The sequence below is a fragment of the Diadema setosum genome, chromosome 11, assembly GCF_964275005.1.
Source record: "Diadema setosum chromosome 11, eeDiaSeto1, whole genome shotgun sequence".
Classification (NCBI taxonomy): Eukaryota; Metazoa; Echinodermata; class Echinoidea; order Diadematoida; family Diadematidae; genus Diadema; species Diadema setosum.
The window spans coordinates 29,993,501-30,017,671 of NC_092695.1; the positions used below are offsets into that span (position 1 = coordinate 29,993,501).

The following is a 24,171-nucleotide window of genomic DNA, read 5'->3' on the forward strand; positions in this document are numbered from 1 at the left end:
TCGACCAATCAGATACACAGCTCATAGAATGGATGAGCACAAAGTTTATTGATTTGCTGATGTCTCGGTGGACTAAGCGAGAGGAATTTGTCGCGAAACCACCAAATGATGGCCGTGTATCAGGCGAATAATGTAACTCTTGTTTGTAGATAATTTTATGTCTAATAACTTGACGAAGAATCGTGTTTGCTGTCTTCTGTGATGCGTCATGTCGTGCTTCATTGTGGTAAGTCCAACTTTAACCTCAAATATATAGCGAGAGTTCCGATCAAGAGTAGAGACATTTAAGTGTGCTCATCGCAGTACCATGTAATGTATATCTTTCACCACACAAGGATAGGTAGAAGCTCCGTCTGTACATAATATCTTAACGTATGTGGAACCTCACTTTTAGGCCTAATCAACTTATTTAGGCAGTGGTCTTTATTCTTATTTTTTGCTGTGTTGTTGTTGTAATTTGCTTGTTCTTCTGTCACCTGAACATTTTGGGACCACATCATCATTGCGATAGTTTCATTTGTTATATGGCGTAGCATCATAAACCGAAATCTTAGAAAATGCCTTATACATTCGTTGGAACTTTAATAATAAAGCAATTTATTAGATTACGACGGGTGTGAGAGTTGTTTCGTTTCATCCGATTATGCGCAGACGATTGAATGCTCCTGTTTAAACGCTACATTTTGTAGCGATCTGATATCCCATGGATATCAGATAGTTAACTGTTTTTGTAAGGCCACTGCTTGACATTTCAAAATCGCATGTAGCATAAGACAATGAAGCCAACCAAAATGTTGTACTCTCGATGTGACATGTAAATGGCGGCGCAGCTAAAAAAAGAGTGACATTGTGTATCATTCGGTTCACAGGAATCTGGGAGTCATGCGGGATACGGCGGTCATGTCAAAAGCGACGATTTCACGAATTTCAGCGAGGATCTAGGCACGCCCTCATCTCCGTTTTGTGACGAGAAGAAAGGTTGGGTGAATTTTACAGGGAGACATAAGACCTTCTTTTGTTCCTTCCACCATTGGGCTTTTCTTGTGGTCCGATTTTCACTGTCTATTGTCGTTGAAAATCGATGGACCGACCAGTTAAATTACCTTTCGAGTTGGGATAATTAGACGCGTATAGGCCTATAGGGGTTGCATGACTATTTTGTGCTAGCCTGTTCATAAGCAGCTCGGCATCTGTCTCAGTCTGTGAGGATTATGGTATCATGCATGATACAACGTTAAAAGACAAGAACAGTCGACCAGCCTAGAGACAATCTTCTGGGTTCGCTTCCTTCGAATAATGATAGACCCTACATTTTCCAAAGGTTTACTCTGTATACACCATTACCAACGAGTCTCGTGCAACCCTTTATACTATTAGGTCTTTGAACTTCCTCTTCAATTCATTCCTATATATATGGGATTGTTTTTCATTATACCTAGACTCTCTTCACTTTCTGTTCCTTTTCTGGATTTTTCATTCTATCATCTTTAGGTATTTTTCTTCATCTTCTCTCTCTCTCTCGTCCTTCGTCTTCCTTTGCTGTTTCTTCTACTAAAAATTGTCCGTTTCGTTACACTCGCCCCCACTTCTCCTATACCTGTTTCATTTTTTGTTTTCATACTGTCTGTAAGGCTGAAAGAAAGCACGAGGTTTGTGCAAAAACATTCAAACCGGAACAAGCTAATCGCAACACAACATCAAAATAATTGAAAATTGATGATAATGATAATGACGATAGTGATAATAACAGCAGTAATGATGATGATGATGATGATGATGATGATAATGATGATTGATGATGATGATGATGATAATAATAATAATAATAATAATAATAATAATAATAATAATAATAATAATAATAATAATAATAATGATAATAATAATAATACCAATGAATAGTTATAATAACACTGTAATGATATGTGACTACTTTTGCAAAGCGCTCATTTCCACCTTTCAAAGCACATCGCACTTTGACACAATCTATCAACTATGCATGACATGATTCGCAGAAACGGAGGACTAATTGAACAACTTACAAAATAATACAAGTATAAGTATGGAGAGTCAAAGCTTGATTTAGATTTAACTGTTGCGGAAATTTGGCGAAGAGTCTTTTTTTTTTCATGCATCTTTGTTATACTGCTGTTGTATAATTCTTCATATTCTATTTACGTAGCTATGGGCTCTCCCCAGACGAACTTACTCCGTCATATTAACGACGCAAAGAAGAACGCTGTCAATCCCGTGGACTTCACCGCCAAGCTTTTCGAAGCTGTATGTGACTCAGGTGAGTGTGAGAGATTGGCTGAAGTTAGTTGTAATGCAAAATGTTTCATTCATTCCATTTCATTTATTTCCACTTTCATAATTGGTTTACAAACATTGCATTAAAAACAAACAGACAGACAAGCAAACAAACAAAAATACATGGTGTCAATAATGATAGTGGCGGAATCATGAGAAACACAAAGTAGGCTTATTGAAAATGATCCCTTAAGAAATATCATGATGTAAATATGTGTAATCATTTATAATCATTTGTAATTGAGTTGAAACAAACATAAATACAAAATGCGATTAGATTCACAACTTGAAATCAATAAAAAAAAAACCGGATACATGTACGTGTAGATATGAAAGAAAAGAAGAAAAGAAGAAAACTCCACATTTAACTATTCATCAACTTGTAGCTTGATTGCATCAAAAAGATGTTGTTTGTATAATATTTTAAATTGTCTTACGGTCTTACTGATCCTGAAAACTATATTCAAAAGTTCTAGAGTGGAGATGGTTTGCGTTTGCCTGGTCTTTCTTAAAGTTGCCTGACATTGTGGAAGGCTTGCATGACTCGCTGATTGTATTAACCTTCATTTTGTACTTATATGTCCGCGCATAACTCCAGTCTTTAAAACTTGTTAAGCTATAGTGAAGTATGCTCTCTCCCGCAGTCACCGCTCTGCCCTGGCGCTGAAAGATCTTTTGCAATGTCTTGTTTATCAGAACAAGTTTCATGAAAAGCGAACGTCTGCTTATACATCCTTCACTTTGGAGCACTATTCCATCTTTTTTTAAGGACTCATCAACAACATCCCAAGCTTAAAGCCGTCCTGAAAACGCACTGATTTAAAACGCATTTTGAATGAGTTATGTTTGTATTTGATAACATTTTTCCGACATTTTTTCTCCTCCTCAGAAAAGGGTATCAAAACGCAAAGACGCAATGGTAGTGGTAAATGCGCTATAAAACCATCGTATTATTATTAAAATTATCATTATTATTATTATTATTATTATCATTATTATTATTATTATTATTATTATTATTATTATTATTATTATTATTATCATTATTATTATTATTATTATTATTATTATCATTATTATTATTATTATTATTATTATTATTATTATTATTATTATTATTATTATTATCATTATTATTATTATTATTATTATTATTAGTAGTAGTAGTAGTAGTAATAGTAGTATTGTCACTGCTACTATCGTTGCTATTTTTATTGTTATCGCTATCGGATTACTCTCATTGCTATCATTATGGTTATCATGCAGCATTCTTATCCATTTATGTATGTATGTATGTATGTATGTATGTATGTATGTATGTATGTATGTATGTATGCATGCGTATAAGGTGACAAAACGTTATACATTTCCGTGCTCTAAGGTGTAGATGTTTCAACAATACTTTCAGTAAGATTGTTTCTGTTTACGTTTATTCGTTTTTAGTAAAGCTCCATTTTCATGGTCTGATATATATATATATATATATATATATATATATATATATATATATATATATATATATATATATATGTATATATATATGTATATATATATTTTTTTTTCAGAAATAATGCGAGGAACTGCATGAACATCGGCCTTTTTTACGTGACTATAATATAGGCAATATCAATATTCTCTTGAAAGTTTAGTGTATCAGAAAGTGATCGTGTGGCAAAGATTGTATCACCTTTTGATGTGTCCTTTGTTTGATTGTTTTTTCTCTCGCAGTTTTCATGACAGTTCTGTCAATCCTGATACTCGGTGTACCTGCTTCCATGGTTTATTTTGGTAATTACGTATTTCTTTTATACTCCTCTTCTCCATTTCTCTCTGCAGCTATAATGGTTATCTCACTCTTAGACACATTAGACACAAGAAGTAAACAGACACAGACATAGACACACACACAGACTCACACACATACACACACACTCTCTCTCTCTCTTTGTTATTTCTGTGATTACAATTTTAAGTTTTCCATTTGTTTAAAGGTCCAGTTTACCTTTGGGAGCTGTGCAGTGATTTAAAAAAAAGATGTAATTGTAAAATTAATGTTCAAGATATCACACTAAGGTTGATGCATATGTTTAGGCCTGTTGTATCAAGAAAACATCCTACCATATAAAATTTTCGCAATAAAGCCTAAAATACAAGAAGATGTCAGTATTTTTCACAATAAACCATAACTGTAGACGGTTTAGTCTTGAAACATTATTATTATAACTATCATTTTGTTCACATTTTGTGAATCTAACAATACTTAACATCGATTATACGGATTCAAACACCATGCACTTATCTATTATGTTTTTAATATTGCAACTGAAAGCTTTTTCTCACAGTGATTCCACATTTCTTCAATCTTTCTCCATTTCTCTGCTGAACAGGATTCATGTACCTGGACAAATGCCCCGGTCTGCCCCTGGTCCCGCTCTACCTGGTCGCCAACGGCAGTGTTCTTCTCTTTAAACTGTTATTGGACTTGGCTGTGCGAATCCAGCGGCACGTGGTGTTCTCAACTGGCTCCGGGAGCGACGTCCTCCAGTACTTGTGTGGCTGCACGTTTTGCAGCAATGTCTGCACCGTCATAGCGATGTCACTCTTTTTTGCAAGTACGCCACTCTTCGTTATGTTATACTCAATTTGTAAATCAAAGGCAGAATCAGCGTTTTGAAATGTGCGGATCCAAAAAGGTGATTCAATTAAACGCCGTTGACGGGAGTACTATTTTTCTGCTCATTTTTTTTTTTTTTCGGGCTTGGGAAGCAGACAATATTTTGCGAACATGCACAGATCATTGTTGAAAAACTGCAATCGATTCTATTGTAGCGATCTGTTCGGCGTACATGGGTTTGCGTCAATGCCTTTCCAGTAGACATGACTATACAGAGAATTGCCGGTCGACACGTGAATTGCGTTTATGCTTCCCAACTTAATGTAATAAGAAAGAATCACCGATCGTAAACGCACTTTTTGTCCGTTTTGAATCGGCGTTTTTAAACGGGGTTAATATTAAAATGAACTGGGACGCAACCGAATTTTGCACTAATCACGCTTCAGAAATGCTGATTATGCCCCCTCCCCCCCCCCCAAAAAAAAGTGAAGTTGTTTACACGCACTTTGAAGTGCCACCGATAGGACGAAATAATTCATCGTCTTCTCGACCTTTCTGGGTCTGAGAAAGGCTAGCAGCTAGGCGAGATCCAAGATCTCGTCTTCTCCCCTAAACTTTTCTGGTCTGAAATAAAAAACAAACGAGAGGGTGAGATTTCATCTCCTTCCTTCTTGGACTCAAAACGCCTTGTCGGACCCAAGATCACGAGATCGCGGATCCCGGCTTCTCGTCCTCTCGGCCAAAAGAGGTCGAGAAGGCGAGGTATGAGTTTTATCTTCTTCTCGATAGCACTAATAAACTTTCGTGCACCGTGATGGTTAATTGGATCTATTGCGTCGATGTCATTCTTAAGCATAAATGTAGAAATTTTAATGTAAAACGCTCCAATAACTGCAAAGTGATGCTGGAATTTGGTGTCCAGGATGAGCAGTTTCAAGTCATTAAGAGTGAGACAGTTTTGCTGATCAATACCTTGATTACAATGAACACACAGGTGAAACAATGTTTCCTAACTTATTATTTTTCCCAAGACAGCTTCTGGTTACTCAGCTTTGAGCCCGTTACGGGGGACAGGTGGAGTAAAAACTACTGTCATCCATTCGTATACTCCTTCTCCGTGTGGATGGCCATTTCTCCTTACGTCCTACTGGCCGGAGCTGTCGTCACCTGCTTCTGCACATCAGCCGTTGGCTACGTTACCCTGAAATTCGACCAGACGGGCCCGTGAGAAAGACGCCCTCACCGAGCAGTGTACTAGATGTTTCCGAGTCTGGAAAAAACAAAAAACCGTGCTGCAAGTCAGAGAGGACTGCTCAAGTGTAGACTGTTGCGAAGATATTCCAACCAGTGAACAGTAATGCACATTGTATATTGCGATCTTCGTTTCAAACAAAGTTATGAGTACCGGTATCTCGATCTTGCAATAAACATTTTTTGAAACAAATACACAATGAGATCTATGCGATTCATTCACAACAACAACTCTAGATCTGAACAATGCATGATGTTCCTTATGCAAGATCCTCGTGTCCATGTGTGCCTTTTTTCTCAGGTTTACTCGTTTAATGAGCTTTGAATGCATTTGTCTTTACATCCGACTTCATTCGGTGTTAACAATATAGTTTCATCCTGCACCTCAGGACTTTTGGTATAGCGCCATCAACGGCTCAGGATCTTAAAGTCACCCCGACCAACCTTCTCCGTTATCACACTTCACAGTGATGATCCGACTTTTAGAGCACTGTTCACACCATGTTTCCGGCAACCACGGCTGCCACGTTTCAGGCCACCGTGAACAAAACGGGATCTGGACGTGAAACAACGCGGGGAGGGGGGAGGGGGGGGGGGGTGCTCTTGAAGCCCCAGTTGGAAATTACCGTAAAAAAGCAGTATCCAAACCGGATTGGTCTATACCTCCAGATCATGTGAAAACAATCATAGTTAGTAGAGATACGGTATTACGCTGTACCAATTAAACTACGGGTTACAAACATAAGTCTGATAGACTTGGTCAATACAATTGTCGAAAGTCAAATTTTCTGAAACATTGTCAAAATACCGTATTGTTACGATGTAGTTAGTGACCAAGATGGTCTGTCAGAGCCGAAGTATTGTAGTGAACACTCTATGTACAGTGCTGAGCAACCATTTCTTCGAAAGTGTCGTTGTCCTTATGAAGCCCTTATAAGAGATGATTCCAGCTGGTTGAATGTCGAGTTAGGATGAGCTCTTTAAGCTGGACTTAAAACAATTTTTTCCCCCGAAATGAGGCAAAGTCAGTGTTTGCAGTATGTAGGCCTGCCCCGGTACGGTAGCCAAAACGATAGCGTTATCGGAGCTTCGGAGGCACCATCCCCCTATCAGACAACGGTATAACGCTGCCTCCTTCCCCTATCGATTCTAATCGATTAGGGCAGGGTTAATGTTTTGTCTATACCTATAATGGGATGAATAATGTGGTTACGTAAAGTGGGTTCCGGTCTGTAAACATTACTGATAAATTATCTTGGTCCATGTCATGCCGTTGTGTATATATATTATTGTTTTAGTGTAGTGCGCTGTGCTCCTAACTTAAATTCGTTTCAGATGGGTATGTCTCTTTATAATCACATATTTACACCTAAGTTTGACGGTTGATAATTAGACTGCCTTGAATTAACATTGCCTTTTTTTTTGGGGGGGGGGGAGGGGCAGGGATATTAGAGGCTACAAATATTGTGATGCAAATACAAAGTTTATATTTAATTATGTTGCGTGGTTTTGATTTTGAAACTTTTTAAAACTTGCTTAATCATACTATGCATTTAAATAAACTTGACTTTTCTTATGCCTCCCTTTGTGTTTATTTCTGGATATTTCTTTACTCCAACAGTAGGCCTACCCTGCAATAATTACCGTACACAGTTCCGTGCAGATACACAATGCAAAGCAGTGCAGTACATATACGTATAGTGCATTACAGTATAGTTCGTTCATGTCATCTTCGTTTTCATGTAAGCGGAATGATAACCACTGTGGATGAGCCAATACAACGCATTATGAAAGATTCCGTCGCATAGTAGAATTTGATTCGCTTACAGCCATTCAAATCTGAAAGTGAAACGCCAGTCCATATGGTACGACTTGGATACAACGATAAATACCAGAAAATCAAAAACAGTGATATTTTAATTGAATTCGAATAAATAAAACGATAATGGAAATTTACAGCGTTTGTATGTATTTTTTTTAAAGGAATGGTCAAAATCATCGGCAATGATCGACAACGGTCATAATCAGGATATATTCATTTTGGGTAGGGGTGGTGACAGAATCTCTTCGCAAGAATCTCATTTGCGTGTACGCACGTATTTCGTAGATATCTACTTAACAGTGAATTTCGTTTCGTTTCATTTCGTTTCGTTTATTTCATTTTCAACAAAGAGTGACAATGAACAAACATATCACGAGAAAAGAACACTGATATGGAAATAAAAATAATGTGGAAATGAGTAAACAATAATATGGAAATGAAAATTTCAGAAGGAAATGATTTGCATTTTCCCATTATATCATTCAAGAGATTTAATAACGCTGATGTCATGACTAAACAATGGTTGGTTTTAAAGGGGTAAGAGTTATAGTTAATCATTGAGAATTATGTGATGTCTTTACGCACAAAGTTAAGGGCTGGAAGACGATATACACAGGTCATTTTCCCCCATGTTGCTGAATCTTGGTGCACTTGATATCACTTTTACTTAATTCTAAAGGGGCATTCCAGATGATGTTCATAATTTCACATAATGTAGTACGTAAACGACAGCTCCATGTATAGATTAGTGGAATTTGTTATGGTCCTTGGGCAGAGAATCCAATACTTTGAAAAATCGTAAACAAATTACACTGAACAGTGTTGATGACATAGAGTCTCACATATTTCAGAAATGTAGCAGTGTAATTCCATTACAATACCGCTTGCTTAACAAGTTCACCTGTTAGTCCATGGGCCAGGCCAGATATTGGTACCACCTGAGGTGGCAAAACCTTTTTGGTGTCATTTTGTTTGTCGGGCATAGATATGCTTATCAAGCTATGATAGCATTTCCAAATGAGTAGTTTAGTCATAATAAATGAATTTTTAACCAATTTGGTCTCGTTGTTATATCCCTATACTTGTGAATCGAGAATAACTGCTATACAAAGAAGAGCACTGTCTTGTGTATGTCCACAGGTGTTCTGTCGTAAACGCGGTGCGCTTAGTCTTTATTCAAGGCAGCGAAGGGAATATCCAAAGGATTATGATGTCCACAGTGCTTAGTCTTTCTTCAAGACGGCGAAGGGAATATCCAAATCTTATGATACAGTGTATATCCCTTTATCTATTAAAAAAAAAAAGATTCCTCGTGAAGTTTTTCTCAATTATTCATCATTTTCCGGTGAAAACGCTACGGTGAAAACGCTAATGCCACGCCAATGTCGCTTTATTTCCATCCAACAATGAAGGATAATGAAAAAACAATGTACCGGTACACTACAATACATTTTGATAAATAATATTGTAAATGAATAGAGTGATTTTTGTTTAAAACTGATGTATTTGTTGAGAGGGTAATATAAAAACAGTATAGATAATCCCTCTTATTAGGAACTTTAGATATGATAACGGTACATTGTTTTGTTTGTTTTTCTTTTTAGCAGTATTTACCAGAATGTTGTTGTTAATCAGGCAAAAAAAAAGACAACAACAACACACACACAGACACGGAAACATTATTGTCACATAATGTAAAGACGCAGTGTTGTAGCAGAAATTAAGAACACATTGACAGGACAATGAAGGTTAAAGAGAAAACAGAAGGGGGTGAGAAGAAAGAAAGAGAGATCTGATGCCACGCAACTCCATCACTAGTCTGGGCTCCGTCCCCTTTTCCTTGGTGCGACCAAGAGAGGGCGCAAAGTTTCTGATTGCAATAATCGAGAGACTGCGCGCCCAACTTGTTCTCGGGTATCGCAGTTCTCGGCGTATCGCAATCCTCGGGTGTCACGCCCTCATACGGCTTGTCGCTTCACTGAATCACCCCTACGAGTAAAAAGAGTCCAGAAGCTAGACTACTCCATCACCAGCTGGAAGTATGAATGGAAGTCGTCCCGGAGATCAAGGTGAGTTGTTATATTTCACTGTGCTTCTGTTTTAATATAACCGGTGACATTTTGATGGTGTCATTTTTAGAGCATCATATGCTGAATATATGTGCCAAATTTCGGAAGAGTTGGTTTAAAAACTTTGAAATTATCAAAGGTCACACTCTGCCTGTCTTTGGTCAAAGAGCGTCAAAAAATATTTGGTCTTGGTCGGGTTAATGGCTGAAATCTATGACTAAGCTACTACTCTGGAAATGCTATCATAGCAAAATATAATCCTTAGATATATGCCATTTCAAAATGCACAGCTAGAACTTGCCACATCAGGTGGTACCAATAACCCATTTTCGGGTCTTGGCCCATGGACTAATTATGTGACAATTGTTTCCGTGTCTGTGTGTGTGTGTGTGTGTTTTTTTTTTCCTGATTAACAACAATATTCTGGTAAACACTGCTAAAAAGAAAAACAAAACAAAACAATGTACCGTTATCATAACTATTAAAGTTCCTAATAAAAGGGATTATGTATACTGTTTTTATACTACCCTCTCAACAAATACACCAGTTTTAAACAAAAATCACTCTGTTCATTTACAATATTATTTATTATAATGTATTGTAGTGTACCGGTACATTGTATTTGCATTTTCTTTCATTGTTGGATGGAAATAAAGCGACATTGGCGTGGTATCAGCGTTTTTACCGGATAATGATGAATAATTGAAAAATACGGCAAAATTCACGAGGAATTGCTTTTTGTTGTTGTTGTTGTTTTTAGATAAAGGGATATACACTGTATCATAAGCTTTAGATATTCCCTTCGCCGTCTTGAATAAAGACTAAGCGCACCGCATGACAGCTGTGGACATCATAATCCTTTGGATATTCCATTCGCTGCCTTGAATAAAGACTAAGCGCACCGCGTTTACAACAGAACACCTGTGGACATACAGAAGACAGTGCTCTTCTTTGTATAGCGGTTAGTTTCGATTCAGAAGTAAAGGGATATAAAAACGAGACCAAATTGGTTAAAAATTCATTTATTATGACTAAGCTACTCATTTGGAAATGCTATCATAGCTTGATAAGCATATCTATGCCCGACAAACAAAATGACACCAAAAAGGTTTTGCCACCTCAGGTGGTACCAATAACCCATTTTTTCGGGTTTTGGCCCATGGACTATGTGTAGAATCTATGCATGTCTTCTGTTTTTTGTTCTGCTTCCATGAGCCCAAACTCGTGCATTCTTATGGTGAGGCTGCCATGTCATCATCCTTGTTCATTGCAATTTGTTTTAAACTTTGAAAACATTCTTATTCCTCATCCCAATTACTATAAATTCTGAAACACTGTACGCAGTATAACCAATTTTAGTTGCGAAATATTCAGATGTAAAAGTCTGAAAATTATCCGGAGGGTTGTAAATCAGATAAAGGAAGATCTAGCCAGTCGCAAGCGGGATCCTCAGACAGGATATTTTTGTAAACCCTATCCCCCTCGACCTATATGTGTATAACTGGCAACGTAAGGATTATAACAATGTCAGGGCACTCTGCAGGAGCAGTGACAACGCTGAATAGGCCACCCCTTGGTATACATAGAGGAGTGGAAAAGGAGGGGCTAGGCCCGGATAAAGAAAACCATTATAATAGTCACGCGATCCCGGCAAAGGCATGTTGATTTGTGTTGATTTATGATACCCTCAACCAACATCACTTTTGCGGTGAAACGATTATCTAGAAACATTCCATATATTTTTAACAATTCTTTCTTTTTTTTCCTTGAGATTACTTAGGAACGCCCACAAAAAATCCTTCCAAACCAATATTCCTCAGATGTCCTCATCTTTCAATCATTGCTAAAGTACTGAAATGTTTAACAAAGGACATTGGAATGCACCTTCCCCTCTGTTTGTATCAGTGTGTACTCGGATTGCTTGTGTGTGTGTCTGTGGTTCTTTGTGTGTGTGTGTGGGGGGGGGGACACTTGTTTGTATGTTAACTTCTGAATGTAAAATGTGAACGGTTACAGAACAAAAAGATACATGAATTACCGGAAAATCACACTGGGTAGCGATATGAGACGAATATGAATGAAAATTTAACGAAAATGATTGACAAAAGACGAAATCGATCCTACTGTTTTGAGTGCTGCGAGTGAGACTGACGAATTTGAACTGTAAATGACGAAAATGTATGCCAAATGACTAAATTGAATGGACTTTATTTGAAAATGAACGACGAAAGACGAATTTGAAAGTAAGATTGGCCTACTCCCGACATTCCGCGACGAAATTGAAGTAAAAATTTGTGAAATTGAATGAAAAAAAGTTTGAAAATGAATGGGAAAACCTATATTAAAAAAATAAAAACCCATGTGCTTCCGAAGGAAAAGGAAACACCAACACGCTATGTTTCAGCAGACTTAGATGGACGAAGTGATGTAGTTATGATAGCAAAAGGGAATGAACTCAGAGAAAGACATTAATGAAATCGTCACGATTAAAGCCGCATGCAACTCGCAAATTTTCCTATTAGTTTGTGCATACCTTGCCTTTTACAGTTTTGATAGATAATCTATTATAGCTACTAAAAGGTCTTTCCTCTGAAACACTTTCATTGCAAAGTACTAAGTTAATTGAACCAACGAATAATTACTCTACCATTCCATTTCACGTCACTAAGATATTTTGTGGAAAGAAAATATGCACAGGCCAATAGAAAAAATGTTTGGCATTCTCAGCCATCAATACATATTTAACTGAACTGTGTGCGATTTAACTGTTTCGTATAAACACATGAGAGTAAAACTTCAAAACTCTCTTGTTATTCTCAGAGCCTATATTTTTACACCGGCTGTTTACATGGCACCCTTATTTTACAGATAACAGGATATGAAAATCGAATAATTAAATAGTATATTTATAAGAAGTAAATGGTAAATGAGTATCAAAGAGCATGCAATTCTAAGAGGAAGTCAATATTCATTTGGCCAATGATGAAATTTTGTTTTGAGATGGTTGCGATATCCAATATAAAAGTACGAAAAAGTGGTCCTAATAAAAGGTGGGACCCACCTTTTATTAGGACCTCTTTGTACCTATCCACGGCAAAACTTTTCCATTAACAGAGCAAAATTTCGTAAGTATATCTAGTCGAGATAGCCTGTATGTGCGTAGCCTACATGATGTACACTGAAATGTTTGCACTGTTTGGTCTCCAGCTTGTCATGACCCATTGTTTCCTTTTTTTTTTCTTCAGCAACTGAAGAATTAAACAAATGGTGATAAGGTACTGCATATAGTCCTTGATACATTTAGCATGACTATCCACGTGAGCATTTTCCTTGTTAGTACCTTTTTCCTCCTGCGACCTCCATTAGTAAAATCTTAGTCTAGCTTCTGGACTCTTTTTACTCGTAGGGGTGATTCAGTGTACGCGACAAGCCGTATGAGGGCGTGACACCTGAGGATTGCGATACGCCGAGAACTGCGATACCCGAGAACAAGTTGGGCGCGCAGTCTCTCGATTATTGCAATCAGAAACTTTGCGCCCTCTCTTGGTCGCACCAAGGAAAAGGGGACGGAGCCCAGACTAGTAAAATCTATAAAATATATCTCTCGGCCGTCAGGAAATAAGATTATTTCTAGACGATTGGGTTTAGGTGAGACTTAGGTCAGCCTAGATTAGAAAGCGAAAAAAAAAAAAAAAAACCCAGCAAACATATCGAAGTCCTTGAAAAACAAATAAACAGGAAAACAACAGGAAAACAGTGAAAGGCAGAAAGAGGTGAGTCTTAGCTTCTATAGACCTTTTCTTCAGGTTACTGGCCCAACAATGTTGATAAATTTTCCCCTGTCACATTGAATGTTAACAAATGTTAAAGAGCTTTGAATAGACTTAGAAATTTTGCTGGTGGATTAATATCTACTCTTAAATATATTCATTATATATGCACTATGTTTATATTGATATTCATAATTAGACTAAGGTCTAACTCAGCGTTAACTCTTCGCAGCTCTTCCATTGACTAATAAATACTTATTTGATTTTTATTCATGAAGAGTTTTATTGCAAAATGAGCAAAGATCCATTTTTAAACATTTAACATTTTTAAAGTAAGTCAATCGTCAGATAGAGCCAAATGAAACCTTTTCAGTAATACCCCACTTGCAACATAACAAATAATATTCTAGAAGTTATTATCCAAATATTCTGTATTTTTTTTGTTGTTGTTTTTTGAGCACCTTTAATCACAAATATTTCAAGTTTTAATAAGAATGGAGTTAGCTCGATCGTTTTGCGATAAAACTCTTCACATGTAGGTCCTATTCAAATGAATTTAAGGGGACTGTACAGTACTGGATGAGGTGGGGATTCATGTTTTGAACATTCTTATGTGAGATAATGAGAAACCTCTTATGAAATAGGAAAGAGCATGTAATTTTAAGAAGGATTCAACGTTTATTTGATGAAAATTGGTGTTCAAATGGCCGAGATATCCAAAAAAGTGATAATGATAAAAGACTACAGGCCACGCCTTTTCAGGATCTCTTTGTTTCACCTTGTTTTTGGATATCTCAGCCATTTCAAAACCGATTTTCATCAAATAAACCCCTAGATACCCTTTAGGATTGCATGTTCTTTGACATTTCATAGAGTGGTTTCTGAATTTCTCGCAAAACGTTAAAAGCTAAATCCTCACCTCGACCAGAACTGTACACACCCTTTAACCAAGGAGGTACTAGGTAGTACCTCCTTGCTTTAACCAGACAAAAAAATGTAACCTTCAGGTTAAAAATATACGACAGTAGAAAGGAATATTAGCAATTATTACCTATACGAGGTACTTTTGCGAGGCAATTAGAGTTGTTATTTTGCAGGGTCGGGAGTTCAGCGGGCGATGTTAGAGCATATTACGAGCATCCGGGGTTTTACATATACAGTGGGCTCCCGTTATAACGAAATCCTCGGGACCGGCAGTTATTCTTTCGTCATATCGGAATCTTGTTATAGCCGAACAAATAAACGATAGAAATACATAGAGTGGGTGACATTGCAGCCCATTTTTTTACTTCGTTATAACCAGAATTTTGTTATAACCGCGTGTTCGTTATAACGGGGGTGCACTGTAAAACAGGGAGGTGGGAAGAGAGATTCCACTCCTTCTCTTCCCACCTCATGTAAACATTCCGATCGACCACGAAGAGGAAACATTCAAGGACGTCGCTGCGTGTCGATTACACGCACCGCAGAAGAACGCCGATAAATCAACTCATACAAGGTCGACCACTTCCACTAGTTCCAGCAGCACGACGCGTCAAACGATGACTGTTATTACAACTCTCCAAATTGAAACAGAAGCAAAAATAAAGTGTAAAAGCGTTCAGATGTTTGAAGTTCGCCTGTTACTACATTATGTATCTTTGAAGTTGGAGATGAATGATATACATTGATGAACAATTTTCAATTATTCGACATGTTGGTGATGATCTACAGGTAGTCAAATGTGGCTTGATTCATATCATAGTGTATAGCTGTATTCACATATTTTCTTAATTTACCTAGGGGATAGGTAATAATTATGATATTGACTGGCCTTGAGGGAGATACCAGATAAATATTGCCCGCACTGAAAGAATATTTCTGGTATCTCCCTCGAGGCCAGTCAATATTATATAAATAGTTAATTGTTTGTTTGTTTGTTTGTTTTCAGAGAAGACGTTAAAGTTCATTGGCATTGCAATCATCTCTTATAGGTACAAACCAATGAGGGAAGTGTGAGGTTGTAGCCTCATTCTATATCTCAAATATCACTTCTTATGAGATGACACCTATTTTTTTTTTTGCTTGATTTGTAATGTAACTTAAACAAAATTCGACCCCTCACTCTTTTTATCTAAGCCAACTTTAAAGGGATGTTAAAGCATTGGTTGAGGTAAGGATTCAGCTTTTAACTTTTTGTGATGAGATACATAGAAACTACTTTGCGAAATGTTAAAGAGCATGTAATTCTGAGAAGCATTCAAAGTTTAATTGATGAAAATGTGTTTTAAAATTGCAAAACGATTCTAATTAAAGGTGGGTCCCACCTTTATTAGGATCGCTTTGTTTTGGATGTCTCAGCCATTTCAAAACCAATTGTCTTCACAAAAACTTTGAAGAAGTCCTCTTAGAATTATATACTCTTTCATATTTTGCAAGAGGTTTCTCATAATCTCAAAAAACCATCATCCAAAAACGTTGGAAGCCTGAAGCCCCATCTCAACCGAAACTGTACCATTCCTGTGTAAACTTGGAGCACGTTCGTCCTCACGTGTCAGTTTTGTGTCATGAAAAATAAGACATTGGCCCTGCCGAAATAGAGGAAGTATCGTGGTTTTGTCAAGGGATCAAATAGAGATAGGGCATATTCATAATACCAAGGGCTCCCTTCCGCTCCGGTCCGATACAGATTGGGTCCCCAGGACTGACTGATAAGCAGATCGACGAGAACCGGGTAAATACCGTCAGTTATGTATGTCAACAATCAAAGCATTGCAGTCCACGTGACCCCAATCTGGCACTCACTAAAAATGACGCGAGTTTGCATGAGTACATACCATCACGTACTTCCCAGTCTTATTCAGTCACAAAAGTGCAATTTTTTTTTCCGAACAAAATAACCAAAAATGACATGCTATGTGTATGTGATTTGTGTATAATTTATACATTTTATCATGTTATGTCATATGCAAGGTGGATGCTAAGGCCCAGTGGGTAGAATCTTATCAAGCATAATTATTATCCAGCTGCGCTTACACTCATCGTGACAAACTATGTGTAATTTTATTTATTATAGACCTACAGATGTATTTCGCATTGTAACATACTGCACATGTCACAGGCAAGAGAAAGTCGTCAATGAGTGGTGGTTATATAAGAAATAATAATATGACATGGTAGCTGCAGCGTGGTTTGTTGGTTTGGTTTTAACTTTTCAAGGTAGGCCTACATTCACTAACAGTATAGAAAGTATACAGACAAATGCAAGATACAATTTAATATAGGAATTGTTGTTTCAATATCTTTACAATATTGTATAACACGACTTTAGAAAAGTAGCCAGAGTACATGCTAAAATCTGGGGAAAGAAAAGCAATATAATTATGTACATGTATATACCTACATATACAAAGAATCTGTATTTACTCAATAATATTCCGAGGATTACAAAAAAAAAAAAATAAATGAGAAGTAATACATGGCTAATCACAAACGGATGATCATATGCAAAATAAGGCCGAATGGCACAAGCAAAGAGACTGTTTTATTGATGAAGTGTATTTATGAAAATTATGTTGTCATCATTAGCTTGTGTTCACTTTAAAAACATTTGCGTTCAGCACCAAAACCAAAAAACAAACAAACAAACAAACAAACAACCAATGAGAAGGAAATTGCCTTTCGTAGGCTGCGAGCTTCCTTTGAATCTTGGCTGTTTTGGAAGATCAGATAAGCACGCAGAACCGACGAAAAAAATCGATGAATTGGAGTAACGCGGGCTGATTTCTTTTTTTCTTTTTCTTTTTTTTTTAACAGTACGTGTTGCTGCCCATCGAGATTGACTAAAGACATTCGTGTCTCGTTACGTCCGTGCCTCTGTATTTCTTCGAGGTGTCTCCTACCAGATGGTGCGTGCAACCAGGGCACCGTTTCATGAAAGTTGTCAGTATCTGACAATCACCATAGTAACAGTCAGTGATCAATGTTTCTCAGCCAGTCAAAGGGTTTTACTGAAATTATCAGCGACTGACAATTTAACTTGACAGGGCTGACAACTTTCATGAAATTGTGCCCAGGGAGGTGCAACCGTGAGAGATACGTCCGGCGCCGCCATCCACGTGACAGTCAATCAACCAATCACTGTGAGCCGTCAGTTCCTGACATTGAATGGCCAATGCACCGGTATCTTGTCCTCTTGTCTGCTAGCATGGCTTTTGATCAAGCTGAATTGGGTCAATGGAAGTGTGGCTCTCCCATTATGGGCTTTCCCTGTCTGTGACTATCCAAGTTTGTTTGTCCAGCATTGCTGTCCTTGTGATCCTCGGCAATCAGCTGGAATGACAGGAAGCAATTATTCAAGGCGTCAACTCTCAGGTCAATTCCAGCCTGCTCAGAACCTATTTTTATCGTTCTTCTTTATCTTGTGAAACAACCCAAACAAGGGTGTCTGGAATCCTTTGCGATTTTTGGGGTGTGTGCATGTTTGCGCGTGTGACTGTGTGCACATTAATGCGTGTGCGTGTTTGTGTGAGTGTGTGTGTGTTTTTGTAGTGAAATCGATGAACACTTTTGTTGCTGTTGTTGTTGTTGTTGTTGTTGTTGTTGTTGTTGTCGTCGTCGTCGTCGTCGTCGTCGTCGTTGTTGTTGTTGTTGTAGTATTTGGCCAGACAACCTAAATCATAGGAAAGAATCGTAACTTCCTCGCTATAGTTTCATTTTTGTTTTGGCTCGTACATCCGTAACTGACAGAACGGCAATCTTTCATAACATCTTTTATCAAAACAGAAAATGCATGCATTTGATCGACTGACAATAGAACAATAACAATTGCAACTTTTGATGACATCGATACACGTGTCGTCGTGCATGTTTTTATTCCTCTAAAAGAGCTGTGTATGCGCATCGACTGGGGAGGTCAGACTTATTATAGTAGGACATTTCCCTATTTTTTTCTCGAAAAACACATGCTACTGAAATATGATACATAATCATGGGAAGTGAGAAAATCAAGAAATAATTGACTACGTAGATTGCCTAAGCGAGTTACACTCGGGTTTTGTTGTTGTTGTTGTTGTTGTTGTTATAATCGCTTTTTTAACTGTTTGAAATGATGCACGAAGCAGATCCTCGTCGTTAGGCAATTCACCCTCAGTGAGATAAAATCTTGCCCATGTAGTCACCATCGCGACATGAAAGTGCTTTTGATCGGTCATTACACTTCACTAATGACTGACCGGCCGGTGATAGGCTTAATGTATACGTGTTGGGCAAACGCCTTCATGTATAGTTACATGTACACTCTCAACCAATCATCTGATTAGGATCAGTTCCTATAACAGCGAATCAAGTATTGTACTTTTTTTTTTTTGTAAAAAGGGAGAAGAAACAGTAACCCATGTAATTTGTAATTGTCCGTTTACCACAGGAATAATTACGGTTTCGCTTTAAAAGGTGGATAGAAGATAAAACTGACGAATTAATATAGGCCTAGTTGTTCTAACTGATCAAAGCGAAGTGTTTGGTTTCAGGGGTTCAAACAATAGTGCACTGACCTGTGTTTTCATTATCATAACACAGGGATTTTATTCCAGCAAGTAAAGAAACATTCTACCTTCTTTTTTTTTTCCAAATTAATTCAACATTCTATAATAGATTACTTTATATAGGAAGGAAAATATCTTGTTGTTTTTGGCAGCTATATGAGGTGACTTTCCTCGACAAGCGGTCGTTGTTTCATGATATCACACAGAAAACCGAGCATCAACGTGATTCACATTAATGCCAGTGTTCCAGTGAGTGGTGGTCTGCAAGGGGTGATAATGAGTGCATTATGTTTCTTTGGACGCGCAACGCACGTTAGTGTCCACGGTATCAGTTTTGATCTTCACATTATTCAATATAATGTACACATAATTATGAATGGATGCTAGACGTAAACGTAGACTCTACGTTGTATTACCACTTTGTGTACTTAATGAGACTCTTATGATTTGTTGTTTGTTATTTCAAACGTATGTATACTGTGAATAAATTATAATTATACTAGGCTATGCTTTTTTTAATCATATTTCACTATCCATTCTTTCCTTGTTCGTAACTTTGATAGGATAATTTTGATGATTTTAAGTGTTCATTAGTTTTGAAGCTGAGTTCTTTCACTGGGACCATCAAGTACCTTACAGATCGAGGGGTAAGAGAGGGGGTCGGGAGGATGTTTATAGGCTAATGTAAAGTGCGTTCTGATTGGATTTCTTTCACGCGTTCCCACTATGTTGTTGTTGTTGATAGTATAGGGTTGTTGATCGTGCTATTGATATTTTTGATTGAACATTGGATACAGGTTATAGCAGAAAAAGCCGTTTTCGAGGTCACTTGCCGAACTAGAGACCCGGTATAAGCAAACAGCTGAATATATACTTGGTAGGAATGTGGCTGAGAGGACACCCATGAGTCATACGGCCCACGAGTCATACAGCCCATGAGTCACACAGCCCACGAGTTATACAGCTCACAAGTCGTACAACCCATGAGTTCGACACCAAGCTAACAAGGTCCCATGTTGTATCTGTCGAACTCGTGGGCTTTTACCTAGTGTCGAACTCATGGGCTTTATTTGCCTAGTGTCAAATTCATGGGCTGTATATGACTCTTGAGCTGTATGACTCATGGACCTGTTTTCAATGTCGAACTCGTGGGCTGTATGACTCGTTGGTGTCGGTCTCGTGGGAGGACCCCAAGAGGATACCCGGAGGTAGGAATAGGGACCTATAACTAATTAACTCATTAGTATATATGTATTCAGATGTTGTAATTGAATGCGTTGGAAATGAAATAAACGAAACAGTAAACAGTAAACCCTGTATGTGCCAGAGACTTTGGACAGTGTGCACAATACTCTGGGATTTTCGGTGCCAATGACATTCGAAGCAAGTTTGGCACAAAAGGATTTCATCGCATGTTTTCCTATGCTATACCGACATTAGGAGACTTGCAGGCCACCCTCTCAGCGAATATGTACGACATAATTTGCATGACTAATATCTTTGCTTCAAAGTGAAAAGCGAAATCGACCGTGCACATCTGGCGCGCCTCACAGAACTTACCGTATAGAGGCGTATATATTCAAGGGATCACTGTCTGAATCCACCTATTGTACAGTGTACTCTCGTTATAACGAACACGGTTATAAAGAAATTCCGGTTACAATGAAGTGAAACTTCAGACCGCAACATTATCTGCTCTATGTTTTTTTAATTGTTGATTGGTTCGGTTACAACGAAATTTCGATATAACGAAAGAAAACTGCCGGACCCGAGGACTTCGTTATAACGGGAGTCCACTGTAATATGTACTGAAGTAATTGAAGTAACGTAAACAAGATCTGCAAGGACTCCATGTGTAAAAATTTTGATATTGCCAAATACCACTTTCGTTGTCGATGGGTGTGCCGGCAAGCACTATTAAATTAAAGGATTACTTGACTATTCATGACATTATGCTCACCTCAGTACATTAAAAAACAACAACATGCCTTTGCTGTTACCAATGACCTTTTCTGCTTATGCGCAAAGTGGAGCCCCGAAATGGTTTATTAGGCATCGCATAGTGCAAACAAGGATAAAAAGAAGAAGGAAAGCTTAAAATATCGAGGAAAATGGAAGAAGAAGATGAAGAAAAGAACAAAACGAAACGGAGAGGAAGGGCACGATTGGAATCATTCGAGGGGGAGGCAACGGTTCGTGATGTATTTACGTGAGAGTTCACATGAAAGTTGGGTTGTTTTTTGTTGATTCTGTTTGTTTTCAGACGTAACATGTGAATGTAGACATCATTCTAAGGCATCGCTGCAGTTCTCTGCTTGACTATAGGTGGCGGCGTATGGGGGCAGGAAAACATCTAATCTAAATGTAAATAGTTGATGTAACGGGTGCGCATTATGTTTTAGGATACGTAGTGAATTTGTTGACTTTGACAATCTGAAACGCTCAATACAAAGTACATGTACCCCAAGACTTTTAAGGGGATATTCATGACCTGCAGGACTGTATAATATAAGTGCCATACAGTACTAGGTGTAAACATAAAGCTGCCGAATAAACAAATGCAACTCAGCGAGATAATCAAAAGTTGAGATCTTGCGTCGAGTTGTATCTATTTATTGCAACCGATTGACCAATATTTTCCCTTCATCGACGTAAATATATAAGCGCTGAAATTACCGTTACACGGCGGATAAAAGCATCAAATTTGGCACACGAATTCCTTGAGGATTATTAAACAACATTAGAGTAGGAGCTCATCGGGAATTTTAAAGAAAAACACTAAAAAGATCAAATTTCAAAATGGCCGACACTTAATTGGCAAAACCCTCACTTGTCATGTAATATAGGTGATACGATGACAATAATTCTATTGCATATGTTTGTATTTTTGGTTTGCTTTAGAACCTTGTATAAGCTTGAACGCTGCAGTAGGAGCATTATTTATATTCTTGCGTAATATAAAGTCTCTGGTTGGTCGCTTGTTCTTTTGCATGTTTTTTTTTTCTCGTTTTTGCTCTATACACGGCGGATAAAAGCATAAAATTAATTTGGGGCACATGGATTCCTTGGGGACTATAAGGAAAAAATATTAGAGAAGGAGCCCTCCTGGAAGTTTTAGGGAAAACACACACACAAACACCCACACAGACACACACTCCACACAGACACACACAGACACACACACACACACACACACACTCCACACACACAAACACACACACACACACACACTTCACACACACAAACACCCACACACACACACACTCCACACACACACACACACACACACACACACACACACACACACACAGAAGATCAAATTTCAAAATGGCCGACACTTATGGCAAACCCCTCACTTTTCATGTCATATAGATGATACGATGATATGTATCTTTATTTTTGTTTGGTTTAAAACCTGAATTTGGACCTTGCAGTAAGAACACGTATATCTTGCTTTGGAATGTTATACAGCAGAAAGCACATCATGATAAAGGTAATCCTCGGGGGGGGGGGGGGGGGGGACATTATAGACATTATACAGTTTGTTGTAAAGCGACTATGATAGTCAGCAGAGCTCCTTTCGTCTAATGAAACATTCTGCAAAACAAACCTCCCTCAGCAAACACAACCTTAAACATCTTTAACGCAAATAAAGATAATGGCCAACATAACTAAATGACAAGACATCGTCTATATCTTTCTGTCCTCATTTGGAACAATTATCAGTAAAATTCCTGGTAAAGGATAAAGTTCACCCATAATCTCAGAAGGGAAAATTTTGGTTGCTGAGACACGTATTAGTGGCACAAGAAGAAAGTAGTAGCAGTACAATGCAATAACAAACGTCGTTGGGACCGGCATCCCCCCCCCCCCCCGTTATATCGACATTTCGTTATGTTATACAGCGAACAGTAAAGTATATAGAAAGATAAGATTATAGTTTTGGGACCTGATTTTTACTAAAGTAGTTGTTACGAAAATTCTTACCACGTTCGTGATAACAGGTCTGGAGTGCACTGTATGCACAAATACATTTTACTGCACTAAAATAATTTCAGTTTAAAATGAGTCTTAGAGTCTCAGAGCATGGGAGTAGCAGGGGTGGATCCAGGAATTTTCATAAGGAGGAGGGGGCGCCTTTACAAAATAAAAGCGGGCGCATGCCCTCCTCCTCCATTTTTTCCTTTTATTTCTTTGTTTTAATAAAGAATAGAAGGGGCGGGCCTGGTGCACCCCCACCCGGATCCACCACTGAGTAGTAAAACTGTCTATTTCAGAAACTGTCTAGTGTCTATTGGTTCCTACATTATATTTGATCAGTATAAAATATATGTATATTGCATTTGATTGGTAATTAATTCCACCAACTACATGTTTCAGATGCTTTGATGTTGATCATGGACTCAAGTTTGGGTTTATGTTTTCAGTTCCATGAAAAATAAATTAATACTCAACAGATCTCAACTTAATATCATACCCTTACTTATACGTAATGCAGTATATATCTGTCATATAATAAAGAAATATTAAAGGTAGGGAATCCCATTTGCATGCCTCAAATGAAGAGTTTGTATAAATACAGTGGTATGTTGAAGAGAGCATCATTTTAGAAACTCCCATAAAGTATTGAAAGTGGAAGGTAACATTTAGTACATTTTTATTGACCGTTAGATTTTGAATTGAATTTTTTTTTTCGGGGCTCACCGTAAATTCCAGTACATTACCAGGCTACCTTTGCAGACCCATGCACTGCATGTGTGTCCATCATGCATATTTTGTGAACAAAGTTCATCAAAACTTACAAACATTTCTA

The 24,171-nt window shown here is 37.8% G+C and overlaps 1 protein-coding gene across 1 annotated transcript; it reads left to right on the forward strand.

Moving 5' to 3' along the window:
* Nucleotides 1-208: 208 nt before the first annotated feature.
* Nucleotides 209-6,152, forward strand: LOC140235407 (uncharacterized). The gene is made up of 6 exons (XM_072315433.1): nt 209-226; nt 870-978; nt 2,183-2,293; nt 4,039-4,098; nt 4,698-4,922; nt 5,956-6,152. The coding sequence occupies exons 1-6, from the start codon at nt 209-211 to the stop codon at nt 6,150-6,152; spliced, it is 720 nt and encodes a 239-aa protein (XP_072171534.1).
* Nucleotides 6,153-24,171: the final 18,019 nt, after the last annotated feature.

Bases quoted from the DNA above. Each gene is read 5' to 3' on its own strand.
- LOC140235407 (XM_072315433.1), top strand. The intron at 2,294-4,038 runs GTGAGTGTGAGA...TTTCTCTCGCAG, and splicing joins CGAAGCTGTATGTGACTCAG to TTTTCATGACAGTTCTGTCA. The intron at 4,099-4,697 runs GTAATTACGTAT...TCTGCTGAACAG, and splicing joins TGCTTCCATGGTTTATTTTG to GATTCATGTACCTGGACAAA.